At 40.8% G+C, this 13,682-nt stretch overlaps 1 protein-coding gene across 6 annotated transcripts in view; it reads right to left on the reverse strand.

Annotated features, from left to right (window-relative positions):
- DNM3 (dynamin 3) overlaps positions 1 to 13,682 on the reverse strand; it is a 535,138-nt gene that overhangs the window by 388,791 nt on the left and 132,665 nt on the right. For all 6 annotated transcript variants that reach the window (XM_045982937.1, XM_045982938.1, XM_045982935.1 and 3 more), the window contains exons 3-4: positions 9,119 to 9,268; positions 7,710 to 7,913 (exon numbers count right to left, since the gene is read on the reverse strand). In XM_045982937.1, coding sequence (XP_045838893.1) covers positions 7,710 to 7,913; positions 9,119 to 9,268 — 354 coding nt within the window. The remainder of the gene's footprint in view (positions 1 to 7,709; positions 7,914 to 9,118; positions 9,269 to 13,682) is intronic.

Genomic DNA, 13,682 nt, shown 5'->3' on the forward strand with positions numbered 1-13,682 from the left:
TATTTAAGTGATGAATCACTAGATTTTATTCCTGAAACCAATACTATACTGTATGTTAACTAACTTGAATTCAAATTAAATTTAAATTAACAAATTAACTTGAATTTAAATTAAATTTAAATTAGAAAAAAAAGAAAGAATCACTGAAAAAGTCCCAAATTTGATGAAAAACATTAATTTACACTCCCCAAAACCCTAAAACTCCAAAAAGGATAAAATCAAGGACAGCCACACCTACACATATCATAATCACACTCTCAAAGGTTATGAGAAAATTTTGAAAGCAGCAAGAAAAAACAATCCATCATGTTCAAGATGGTCCTCAATGAGATTAACAGCTGACTTCCCATTAAAAAAGCCAAAGAGGGGCGCCTGGGTGGCTCAGTGGGTTGAGCCGCTGCCTTCAGCTCAGGTCATGATCTCAGGGTCCTGGGATCGAGTCCCCCATCGGGCTCTCTGCTCAGCAGGGAGCCTGCTTCCCTCTCTCTCTCTCTCTCTCTCTCTCTCTCTCTGCCTGCCTCTCTATCTACTTGTGATCTCTCTCTGTCAAATAAATAAATAAAATCTTAAAAAAAAAAAGAAAAAAGCCAAAGAGGTCGGAAAGTAATGAGATGACATACCTGAAAAGTGGTGGGGGAAAAAAGATTCTAAACTAAGAATTGTCCTCCAAAAATTAAGGAGAAAGTAAGAAATTCCCAGATAAAAACTGAGAATCCTATACTAGCAGACTTGCCTTATAAGAAATACTAACTGGAGTCCTTTGGGCTAAAAAGAAAGGGCACTAGAAAGTAACTTAAATCCACACAAATAAAGAACTGGTAAAGGTAGCTACATTGGTAAATATTAAAGAAAACACGACTGTATTATTACTGATTTGTTACTCTTTTTTCTCCTCTCTGATTTCAAAGACAAGTGAATAAAGAAATAATTAGTGTCTGTGTTGATAGGCATGTGATATATAAAGATGTAAGTTGTATTAATGATAATAGCACCAAGGAAGGGGAGGAAATAGAGCTACACAGCAGGAAAATTTTGTACACTGTTGAAATTAAGTTGTACTGATCTGGACTCTATTGTTATAAATTAAGATGTTGATTTTAATTCCATGGCAACCAGTCAGAAAATAACTTTTTAAAAAACATTAAAATAAATGACAAGGGAATTAAAATGGTACAAAAGAAAATGCATTTTTAACAAAAAAAAATTATTTCTCTACCGCCTAATGGAGAAATACACAAACAAAAGACATAACACATACAGAAAACAAAGAGCACATGAGATATAAATTCTGCCTTACCAGTGACCATATTGCATGGAAATGGATTAAACACTCTGGTCAAAAGGCAAATATTAAAGAATGTGTTTTTAAAAATGATCCAACTATATGCTGTCTACAAGAGACATATTTTATATTTAAAGACACAAATAGGTTGGAGGTAAACAATGGAAAAAGATATACCTGGAAAACAGTAACGAAAAGAGTTGGAATAGCTATACTAATATCAAACAAAACAGGGGTTTGATACAAAAATTGTTACTAGATGCAAAAAAAAATTTTTTATAATGATCAAAGGCTGATCCTTCAAGAAGACAGAACAAGTACAAATTCACCTAACAAAAGAGTCCCAAAATACATAAATCAAGAACTGCTAATTGAAGGGAGAAACAGACAATTCATCAATACTAGTGGTAAACTTTAATATGTCCGTTTCAATAACAGAACAACCAGACAGAAGAAAAGAAACAACATTTGAATAATACTATAAACCAAACAGACCTAACAAATATCTATAGAACACTGTTCTACACCCAGCAACAGCAGAATGTGTATTCTCCTCAAATGCACATGGAACATTCTCCAGACAGGCCACGTGTTAAGCCATAAAATAAGTCTTAATAAATTTTAAAGGACCAAAATGTTACAAAGTGTGTTCTCCAACCAAAACTCAGTGAAATCAGAAATCCCGAACAGAAGGAAATTTGGGGATTCACTACATGTGGAAACTCAGCAGCACACAGCGAAATAACCAAAGCGGATGTCAGTGCTTTCTTACCAAAGCTGTAATCCTAAGGAAAACCAGACTTCTGAAACAGATGTTTAAAACATACTCACGGAATGACAAGAAGGACACAGAAAGTAAATGAAAGTCTCTGTTTGTCAATCCCAACAGAACAAATTCCTAAATACCAGATTCTAAGGCCTTTCCAGCTTCTTCCTTTCTCCATTTTAATTCTTTTACAACTACGGAAAACACACAGCATGAACTCTATTGGTTGGGAAAGAAGTCACCCTCTTGGTGCTCAGTGACATCCAGGACCAGCCAAAGCCAGAATAGCAACACACTAAAGTGGGTCCTGGGAGACCTGAGCACCATGTAAACCCTTTAGATAGTTTTCAGGGTTCTCATGCGTAAGAGTGTTTAGGAGTTTTGGAATTTAAACCGGGATACGAAAACAGATTATTGAGGTTAGCATGGAACTTTTATTAATGAACCCAAAATCATGCTTTTAAGAGTCTTCAGGCAATGAATTAAATGTCCACCTTAGCAATCACCATAAAGAAATTGGTCAGACAAGTAAATGGCACACAGGGGCACTGAATGTTTTCTCTTTTCTTCAAAATTACCTGCAAAATTATCCGCCAATTATCTGCAAAACTTCAAAACATCTGTCCTCAGAACGATCGTATATAGGATAATAAAAACTGGAGTAACAGAGGCCTTTCTCTGACTAAGCAGGAGTTCAACGGATCCACAAGAAAAGAGGTTCACTTTTGGGTAAGTTCATGAACATTCAGGTGGCAACTTCTCAAAAGCATCTGACAACAACAGGCTTATAAAATAAGCCAGGTCTACATTAGGAAAAACATTCAAATTAAATTTTCTGGACACAGATTTGTAACATATTATCACAAATCCATGACTGAAACGTAATGCTGTATTTTACTTATGCTGTAACAACACACTGGAAATACTGTCAGTGAGATTGTAAAGACTAATTCCTTCCTGGGAAACTGACAAGTCCCTCCACCAACATTAATTACTCTCACCTAAAGATATGCCATCACGTGAAAGCTACGTGTTTGGTTTAAAAATGAATTTACTATTGAGGAGCTGTGGAATGAGACACAGTCCCCACCATTAATAATCCCCTCTAAAACTCTTAATTTCAAGAAACCAACTGAGGGTTGCTGGAGGGGAGGCAGGGGTAGGGATGGGGTGTCTGGGTGATGGACGCTGGGGAGGGTCTGTGCTATGGTGAGTGCTGTGAAGTGTGTAAGCCTGATGATTCACAGACCTGTACCCCTGGGGCTAATAATACATTATATGTTAATAAAAACAAACAAATGTTTAAACAAATAAACAAAAAAACCAAGAAGGGTATGAGCATCCCAAGCAGAAGGAACAGCAAATGCAGAAGCTATGAGGGAGGAAAGAGTCTGCTGTTTCTGGAGGACAGAGAGGAGGCCGGGATGGCTAAATGAGTAAAACGTTCTCACTTATGCAGCCCGAAGCCTAACTGAGCCACCCAGGCACCCCACTTCACCTTTTCTCCTAAGGAGTTTAGCCTGAGCTCATAACCCATCCAATTTCAACAGATCTTTTCATCAATCAACAATCAACAGTTTAAAAACCCACTTTGGGGGAGTCTGGGTGGCTCAGTCGGTTAAGCGTCTGTCTTCTGCTCAGGTCAGGATCCCAGAGCCTCAGGATCAAGCCCCCTGGGCTCCCTGCTCAGCAGGGAGTCAGCTTCTCCCTCTCCCTTTGCCCCTGCCCCTGTTCCTTCTCTCTTTCGCTTTCTCTCCCTCACTCTTTCTCAAATAAAATCTTTAATTTTTTTTTAAAATCCCTCTAAACAAAAGGAGTAAAATATAACATGAATATGTTAAATCAAACTCAAGAATTAACTACAGATATTTTATAGGCTATATTAATTGGCCAATTTTCTTTTAATTTATATTGCTTATAAAACTCAGAATTCAGGGGCACCTGGGTGGCTCAGTGGGTTGGGCCTCTGCCTTCGGCTTGGGTCATGATCCCTGTGTCCTGGGATCGAGCCCCACATCAGGCTCTCTGCTCAGCGGGGAGCCTGCTTCCCCCCTCTCTCCCTGACTGCCTCTCTGCCTACTTGTGATCTCTATTTCTCTCTGCCAAATAAATAAATAAAATCTTTAAAAAAAAAAACTCAGAATTCATAAACATAAAAGATTCTCGGAGCGCCTGGGTGGCTCAGTCAGTTAAGTGTCTGCCTTCAGGTCAGGTCATGATCCCAGGGTGCTGGGTTCGAGGCCCATGTCAGGCTCCTTGCTCAGCGGGGAGTCTGCTTCTCCCTCTGTCTGTTGCTCCCCCTGCTTGTGCACGCTCGCGCACTCTCTCTCTCTCTGACAAATAAATAAACTCTTAAAAGAAAAAAAAAGTTCTCCATTGGCTATTCTTCCATTATCGTTGAAGATGTGAGGATGTGAGGCTGAGACAGCTGCAACCATCTTGTCACCTGTGAGGAGCATCTGAGAACAACTCCAAGGAGACAGAACAGAAGACTGACAAAACTAGGGGCGCCTGGTTGGCTCAGTGGGTTAAAGCCTCTGCCTTCAGCTCAGGTCATGATCCCAAGCCCCGCATCAGGCTCTCTGCTCAGTAGGGAGCCTGCTTCCCTCTCTCTCTCTGCCTGCCTCTCTCCCTACTTGTGATCTCTGTCTGTCAAATAAATAAATGAAATCTTAAAAAGAAGAAGAAGAAGAAGAAGAAGAAGAAGAAGAAGAAGAACTGACAAAACTAGGATCAGAGGCTGAGGGAGAGCATCTGTTCTCCAAGAAGTTTCATCTGGACTAAGTGTGGACTTCTCAGGAACGTGATTGTGCTGTACTTGCTGGAATCTACTGGTAGAAGGGCTATCTGTGTTCCCATCACATACCCGTGGCTTTGTCTCCTGTGGGACAAGAAGGCTGCAGAGGCAGGGCCATTTCATCATCATTTTTATAACTAGACTCTAGCCCCAACCCTGAATCTGGCTCTTCCAACCACTGATATTGGAGAGAGAACCCTGGGGAGGGTCCTCGTCTAGCCATCTGTAACTTCCACCTGCTTCGTTTCAAGCACCAGTGTCTGTGATATTAGAGGAAGCCAAAAAGAAGTAAAACAGTTACTCCTGAAAAACTCTGGAAAGGTTTAAGAAATAAAGGCACCAAGGCCAGGGTGTAAGAGGAGTTGAAAAGTAGAACTGGCTGAAAATATGTATGTGATGTTGATAGACCTCCAGACCCTTTTTCTCATCTCATCTTGCATAACCACAGAGTTACTCCTCCTTGACCTCAGCAGAATATTGAAGATTTACGTTCAGAAGATGGGGGACTCTTTGGAGGGACTCTGGACTCAAGAAGACCTTCAGGAATGCCATTATGACAGTAGAGGTATTAATCAAAAGTCAACACGCTGAACAGTAAGAACCACCCCCCACCCCCACCCCGCCAACTCAATTCTTCCTCTTGACTCTGAGACCACTGGACATCAGGTTATACCAGACCAGTGCAAGCGGAAATACTCAAAGCATCTAACAGTAGCTAAGGAAGTCTCCTAACAAAATGGCTAGCCCCATCACCCTATGAGAAAGCCCATTAGTCAATGAATCCCATTCATACACATAGAGATTTTCTGCCAGCTTGTAAGGTCTCTACTCTTGTATCTGAATGAGCAGCAAAAGATCACCAATCTTGAACAAAAGGTCTCTGACTTCAAAGACAATGACCAAGAAAAACCACGAGAAAAAGTGGACTCAGAGACATTGTAGATTACAAAAGGAAAGCCTCAAAAGATGTCTCATTAAAATCTTTAGAGAGGATACACTACTTGCAAAACCAAGAGCACGATGCTATTTTAAAAAATAAAAATATTCATGTTATACAAAACATAATAAATAAATAAAAACAACATTCACAAAATGAGAAAATGCTGTTGGAACTTTTTTTTTCTTAATTTTATTTATTTATTTGTCAGAGAGAAAGCGAGCGAGCACAGGCAGACAGAGAGGAAGGCAGAGGCAGAGGGAAAGGGAGAAGTAGGCTCCCCGCCGAGCAAAGAGCCCGACGTGGGACTCGATCCCAGGACGCTGGGATCATGACCTGAGCCGAAGGCAGCGGCTTAACCAACTAAGCCACCCAGGCGTCCCATGTACTAAAATGTTTTATTTTTAATTCCTATTTTTTAAATTTATTTGTTTAAATTCAATTAGCCAACATATAGAACATCATTAGTTTCACATGTAGAGCTCAGTAATTCATTAGTTGCATGTAACACCCAGTGCTCATCACATCACGTGATCTCCTTAATGTCCATCACCTAGCTACCCCATTCTCTTATATCCCTCCCCTCCAGCAACCCTCAGTTTGTTTCCTATGATTAGACTCTTCTTATGGTTTGTCTCCCTCTCTGATTTCTTCCCATTCTGTTTTTCCCTCCCTTCCCCTATGATCTACTGCACCATTTCTTCTATTCCATATATGAGTGAAACCATGATAATTGTCTTTCTCTGATTGACTTATTTCACTCAGCATAATCTCCTCCAGTCCCAACCCTGTCGATATAAATGGTAACATTTCATCCTTCCTGATGGCTGAGTAATATTCTATTGTATATATACATATCACATGCATTCATCATTCTTTATCCATTCATCTGTTGATGGACATCTAGGCTCATCCCATAGTTTGGCTATTATGGACATTGCTGCCATAAACATTGGGGTGCACGTGCCCCTTCGGATCACTACATCTCTATCTTTGGGGTAAATACCCAGTAGTGCAATTGCTGGATTGTAGGGTAGCTCTATTTTTAGCTTCTTGAGGAACCTCCATACTGTTTTCCAGAGTGGTTTTACCAGCTTGCATCAATGTAATCCCTGTCAAAATACCATTGACATTTTTCACAGAGCTAGAACAAATAATCCCAAAATTTGTATGGACCCAGAAAAGACCCCAAATATCCAGAAGAATGTTGAAAAGGGAAACCAAAGTTGGTGGCATCACAATTTCGGACTTCAGGCTCTATTACAAAGCTGTCGTCATCAAGACAGTATGGTACTGGCACAAAAACAGACACATAGATCAATGGAACAGAGTAGAGAGCCCAGAAATGGACCCTCAACTCTATGGTCAACTAATCTCTGACAAAGCAGGAAAGGATGTCCAATGGAAAAAAGACAGTGTCTTCAACAAATGGCGCTGGGAAAACTGAACAATCACATGCAGAAGAAGGAAACTGAACCATTTCCTTACACCACACACAAAAATAGACTCAAAGTGAAAGAAGGACCTCAATGTGAGATAGTGTTTCCTATTTTAAAGAAACAAAACATACATGAAAACAGGAGTTTTCAGTGCGAGTATATTTGGGTAAGTCTTTTAATAACTAAAGGGGACTGTTTGAATTTTGTATCCAGAAGTTTATTTCATTGGCTTTTTAAAATAAGTACTTCATGCGGATCAGAAATATATTTTCTTAGTTCTCACTCAATCTTACATTTATTTATATAGTTTCAGACTATATCCTCTAGTTATTGTTCTTTCAGCATCTTAAAAAAAACTAACAATATAAATAATGGATAATTAAATTAACAATGAAATTAAGTTATGAGAACTTGTGTTACCTTGAAATATCCCCAAACCCTTGACATTCTCAACTAATTCTCTTCCATCTCAAAGACCACACACTCACCTTGAGGATCGACTTCTTTAGCTAGCTTCAGTGCATCTGAGTTTGCAAGATCCGTGTTGGCTGGGGTCACAGCCAAAATCAGACAGTTCTCCCTCGTAATGAACTGCATAATCATGTCTCGGATCTGATACTCTATATCTGGTGGCTGGTCTCCCACGGGCACTTTAGTAATTCCGGGTAGGTCGATAAGTGTGAGATTTAACACTGTGTGGAAAAAAAGAGTCTTACATGTACCCTCACTGCTAAAACATAACTATGCAAAATCATCTTTAATGGGAAGAAAACAAGCTTAGCTTTACATATTGCATATTGACCTAACTCCAACTGTGTGTTGAGTAAAAAGCATAGACTACAAAATGGCTTTGTTAGTTTTCTCTATTTTTATGATATGATTGTGCTATACCAAATGATCGTTTTAACCCAGTTTTGCAAGGTACTGATTTGTACAGCTAAGACAGAGCTGTCGTATCTGTAACTAGTGTGTTATAATTCAAAACCGAACAAGAAGTCCATATGCTGTCTGCTGGTCTCGTACACTGCCCTCAATGGCATAAAATTCTTAGGGTAAGATTTGTCCTTCATTTCAAAAGCGCCATCTGCTCTCTGGAGGGGGGTCAGACACTTAGCCGACCGGAAAGCTGTGAGCCATGAGGTTCCCGGGCAGGCTCTGCAGCCAGACTCATGGTGCACCACCAGGAGAGCAGGAAACTACCCCGCAGTGTAGTTTCCAGTGTAGGCTCCAGCCGCGACCTGGCTATCACTCGGCGGGCACCGAAGCCTCCTGGAATGTCATAATTGAGCTTACGTCATTCATGCTCCATTTTCAAAGCAACAGAGCTGAGTAGAAGATGAGAGATTAAAATCTGCCCCACTAAAAGTTTAGTCAGAAGAGAGGCTATTCCGTATCACCTCCATAAACTGGCTATCTAATTTGAACGTTTCTGCTAATAGTCTGGAAAAAAAGCATCGTCGATTCCTCAGGAGGAGAATAAACAGAAATATATGGGGCAACGAGAAAATCCAATAGAAGACTCAGCCACAGAACCATGTGCCTCTAAGATTCTTGCTAAAACTGAAGATGTTTAAAAAATGGAATTTTTTGTGCATACCTCTTGATATTCTAAAAGTTTAAAATAAACATAAAGGAACATTTTTAAGTGATGTACTCAATTCTGACCTTTTAAAGTCATGTCCTCCTGCCTCCCCATAAATCTGTGAATTTTTTGGACTATTCCATTTATTGTAGTACCCAAACACAATAACTAAAGGGGACTGTTCTATATGTTGGCTAAGTGAATTGAAACCCGACGCTTTCGGAGAGAAAAATCACCTTCTACACAAATAATGTATGTCAAGTAATGTAAAAATTTGTGAAGACAAAAAATGTGGAATTCTGTTGTTTTACTTACCATGTGGAGAATAGACTCGTAAATTAATGGGTATGGGGGAAATGCCTTTATTCATTCCAGTCACTCGATCTGTTTCTGCTTCAATCTCATGACGAACTTCATCAAAATCTGTAAATTTTTTTCCTTTGCAATGTAGAAATTCAGCATATTCTACAAAAGAGAAATTAACACAATTTACAATCCATGCACTCTTGCAATAATTCCAAGGAAACAACATTTCGTTACCTACAAGTCAAAGTATGCCATTTTGTCTCCTCAGCCATTAAAATGAGAGAATACAGCAGTTACTAAGAAACACAGCTAATCCTTTAGAAATATTAAACACAGTACAAATGCTAAGAATGCTAAATTTACTAATTTTCAGATGAGCAATTAAGTACTAAAAGCAGTCTTTAAATCATCCTGTTAAATAATTTAAGGAGAATTTTGGCCTTCTAAATGCTAAAGCAAACAGCATCAGACTGTTAAAGAAATTAAGTCTGGGGTACATACAATGTCCACCTAATCCTATTAGCATGTCCTTTCTCAATATCACCACTTTATTAAGAGGGAATTCAGTTATATAAACGTAGCTTCAGAAGGCAAGACAATTCAGAAACAAAATGTACTTAATTCTTTAAAAAGAAGTAATAGGGGCGCCTGGGTGGCTCAGTGGGTTAAAGCCTCTGCCTTCAGCTCAGGTCATGATCCCAGGGTCCTGGGATCGAGCCCCGCATCGAGCTCTCTGCTTGGTGGGAAGCCTGCTTCCTCCTCTCTCTCTGCCTGCTTCTCTGCCTACTAGTGATCTCTGTCTGTCAAATAAATAAATAAAATCTTTTTAAAAAGTAAAAAATAAAATAAAAAGAAATAATATATGGAATATCTTAGCTTTAAAATATACTATCCAAGATACCGCATCAACTTGTATCATTAAAAAGACAGTTTCCCAAGCAAAAAGAGTTTTAGATCAAAGAAAATATCTATTTCCAATCTGAAAAAAAAATCAGTGTCTGTGGAAGTAGGAAAAATTATATATATTAACAGAAAATCAGATTAAGTTTCAATAACCTCTTACTCACTGTTGTACTATCGATTTCTATTCCTGCCTTAGAAGTATCAAGTATAGAACACAACCCAAAAAGGAAACAGATACTATTAGACTTTAAAAAAATTATAATCTTAACAAGATATAAGAAATATTTTCATTTTTCTGATAACTAGCTGAAGAATTGCCACACCGAACTTCGACTAAGGCTAAGCATCTGGAGCCCAGACGTCGGCAGGGACAGTTCCTGGCAGTCTTTCCACCATCTCCACCATCAACACTTAACCTTCAGCCCCCATGGTAAAGCCAACAGGGAGACAACTATAAGATGTCTTCAAGCATTTTAGCATCAGTTAACACAAGCAGCATGAAATGGCGCTGTTCTGTATTTAAAGAAAAAGGAAAAGACAGAGATAGGAAAGATGGCTTCAAGTTTCAGTGCCTAAAAAAGAAAACGAGGTTTAAACTGGGTCCTGAAGAGTGGGGAGGGTTTCAGCGTGCAGAGAAAGCAAGGTCCTTCAGGGAATCCGAGAATTTTAACAGCCCTACATACCCTGGACCGACTATCATCTAGCCCCTGTTCAGAAATGTCCACTGATGGAAAACTGGGGCTTTGGTGTCTGGGAAAAAAACTCTTATTGGGAAAAAGAAAAAAACATTTTTTTTAAGTAGGCTCCATGCCCAGCATGGAGCCAAATACAGGGCTTGAACTCACGACCCTGAGACGGAGACCTGAGCTGAGATCAAAAGTCTGACGCTTAACCAACTGAGTCATCCAGGCACCCCGGAAAATGTTTAACAAAGTCTGAAATCTGCTTTCTGATCCTATTTCCTTGGTCCAGTTTGGCCCCCTGGAGCTACTCAGGCAAGGAGTTCCTCCCTGTAAAAAGGCCGGGCTGAATCTACACCCTGGCACAAGGAGCCCATCTTCCTCTCAGGCTTCTCTCGCCAGCTTCCCATGCTTGTCTCATCCATTGAGAGGCCTCCTCGTGGCCAAGGTCATGGCTTCTGAAGTGGACCAACCAGTTTATGCTTTAATTTCCCAAAGAACTGCAATGACCTAACGTTTCAGATGTTAGAACGACAGAGACTTTTCTTCATTTCAGTCTTTCCTATCAATGCAGATAGACATGAATAGTTTTCGTTGTTTTTTTCATACAATATGCATCACTCTCTGAAAAATGGCAAGGTAAGACTCCCACAGTTCATTCCTCAGTAGTGCAAGTACACACGGTAAAGCTTCAGCAGGCTTCAGAATTCTGGCCGGAAGTGACGACTACGTCTTCTGGCATGTTCTTTCCCATGTTTACACTCACAGGTGCTGTTTTTATTGGCCTCTAAATTCCCAGAAGATACAGCCTTGAGTTTATTTACCTAACCCAGTGGATTGGCCAATATCATGGAAACATAAGAGTTTAAGGATAAGCAGGAGATAAAACAATAAGAAAAATAAGGAGGAACAAAGGCTGTCAGATCCCAGAAAACAAAAATTAACACGTAAAAAGGAGTCATAAATAATTTATAAGAAACGGAACTGTACTTTTTCAGCTCAATATATTTTGTGGAAAATGCATACTTGAGGACTTACATCTATCATAAATATTACTTTTATAAAAGCAAGAAGGTTCTGGATCAGAGACTACATTTTCAATTATGTTGCCAATCAATAATTCAAGTAACACAACTGTCGATTTCTCTCTTCGCCACTAGATGGCGCCTACTTGCTTTCCCTGTAGGAAACCAATGCCCTTCCAGAAAGCTGCAAAATCAATGCAATTTTCAGATTAGATTCAAATTCACTCTTGGTCTCCTAAAAATGCTTTTATTTTGAAATTGAAAGATTAGAATTGTGCAGGGCCATCTCAAGCCTCTGCGTCTTTTTAAGGATAGGATCCCGCAGAGAGATTTAAAGATGCTGGTATTCATTTATATATCCAACTAATATTTTCAAGCTCTTACTATCCACCACACACTATTTTAGAAATTGCAGAGAAGAGGGACGCCTGGGTGGCTCAGTCAGTTAAGCGTCTGCCTTCAGCCCAGGTCTTGATCCCAGGGTGCTGAGATGGAGTCCCACAGTGGGCTCCCTGCTCAGCAGGGGAGCCTTCTTCTCCTCCGCCTGCTGTGCTCTCTCATCTCTCTGACAAATAAATAAAATCGGAAGGAAGGAAGGAAGGAAGGGAGGAAGGAATTGCAGAGGAGAAAAAAATAAGTCTAACCTGGTGAAGCTTAAATTCGAATGAAGTGAAAGAGTAAGGAGTGCGGGTTTGCCAGATGATAAACGCTACGGAGACAACGGAATGGTCGGGGTCGGGGGTGGGGATATTAAATGCTAGGGCAGGAGGACTGGTTTATTACACGTTTTGATTGAGGAAAGCTGCTCTGATATGACAAAGTGACATCTGAGCCGAAACGGAAGGGAGGAGGGGAGGAAGCAATGCTTTGTATAGGAGGGACCCAGCAGAGTCCCTGAACCAGGAAGCACACACACGGGAAGGACAGCAAAGGCCGACAGGCCTGGACGACAGAGTATCTGGGGGGAGGGGCGGGTGATGAGGTCAGAGCTGTAGTACAGACCTGGACCGTGTCCAGCCCGGGGGACTTGAATTTTTACTCTGAACAAATGGTGGACAACTGGAAAGGCTCGGGGTAGCGGGGGGAGACGTGATGCAACCTAGGCTTCGAAGAAATTACTGTGGCTGCTGTGCTGAGAACAGACACGGAGAGTAGGACAGGGAGCTGGCTACTGAGGGTGGAGGTGAGAGATGATGGGGCTCGGACCAGGGTAGCAGCAGTGGGAGTGGTGAGAAGTGACTAAATGCTCATATATTTTGAAGGAAAAACCAATGGTATTTGCTCGTGATTAAAGGCGGGGTACTGCAGAAAGACAGGAGAGTCAAAAAACAGCTTCCTGGGGTTTGACCTCAGCAATGGGGAGAATTTTGAAATCGAAAAGACTGAAAGGAAGAGGTTGGGGAGACCGGGGAACCAGTTGGGAATCGGGAGTCTGGCTGCAGACCTGTTACACCCGGGCTGCCCACTCCGTGCTTACCGCCCAGTGGAGAAGCCGACGGGCTGCTAAGGGTGAGGACGGCACAGCTGGAAGAGATCCCACACGTTCGGTCATCGGTTAAGTGTTTATTTACTCTGAGATTTTTCCACAAGAGGGCAGTCAAGTGCTTGAGGAAAAGGGCAGCTTTTTCTAATTAGCACAAAAATGCCTTTGGGGCTAGATACATTAGCCTTTCATCTAGGGAGAAGACCGGGCTAGGAATATATACTCGGCATAGATTAAAGTCAGGCAAGGGGATGAGATCACTTCGTGAGAGAGTTAGCTGGGGAAGAGTCAGAGCCCTGGGCCCTGGGTGTTCCGGTGCTTTGAGGTCAGGAGAGAGAGAGAGGGAGTGGTCCACAGGGCAGGGGAAACCCAGAAAGAGGTGACCCAAAGCCAAGAAGAAAGGGCTTTTTGCGAAGGTAAGAGACTTCCACTCCATCCAATACTGCCAACGTGTTAAGGCAGATGAGAAGTAAGAATTAATC

This window comes from Meles meles, chromosome 17, assembly GCF_922984935.1.
Source record: "Meles meles chromosome 17, mMelMel3.1 paternal haplotype, whole genome shotgun sequence".
NCBI lineage: Eukaryota > Metazoa > Chordata > Mammalia > Carnivora > Mustelidae > Meles > Meles meles.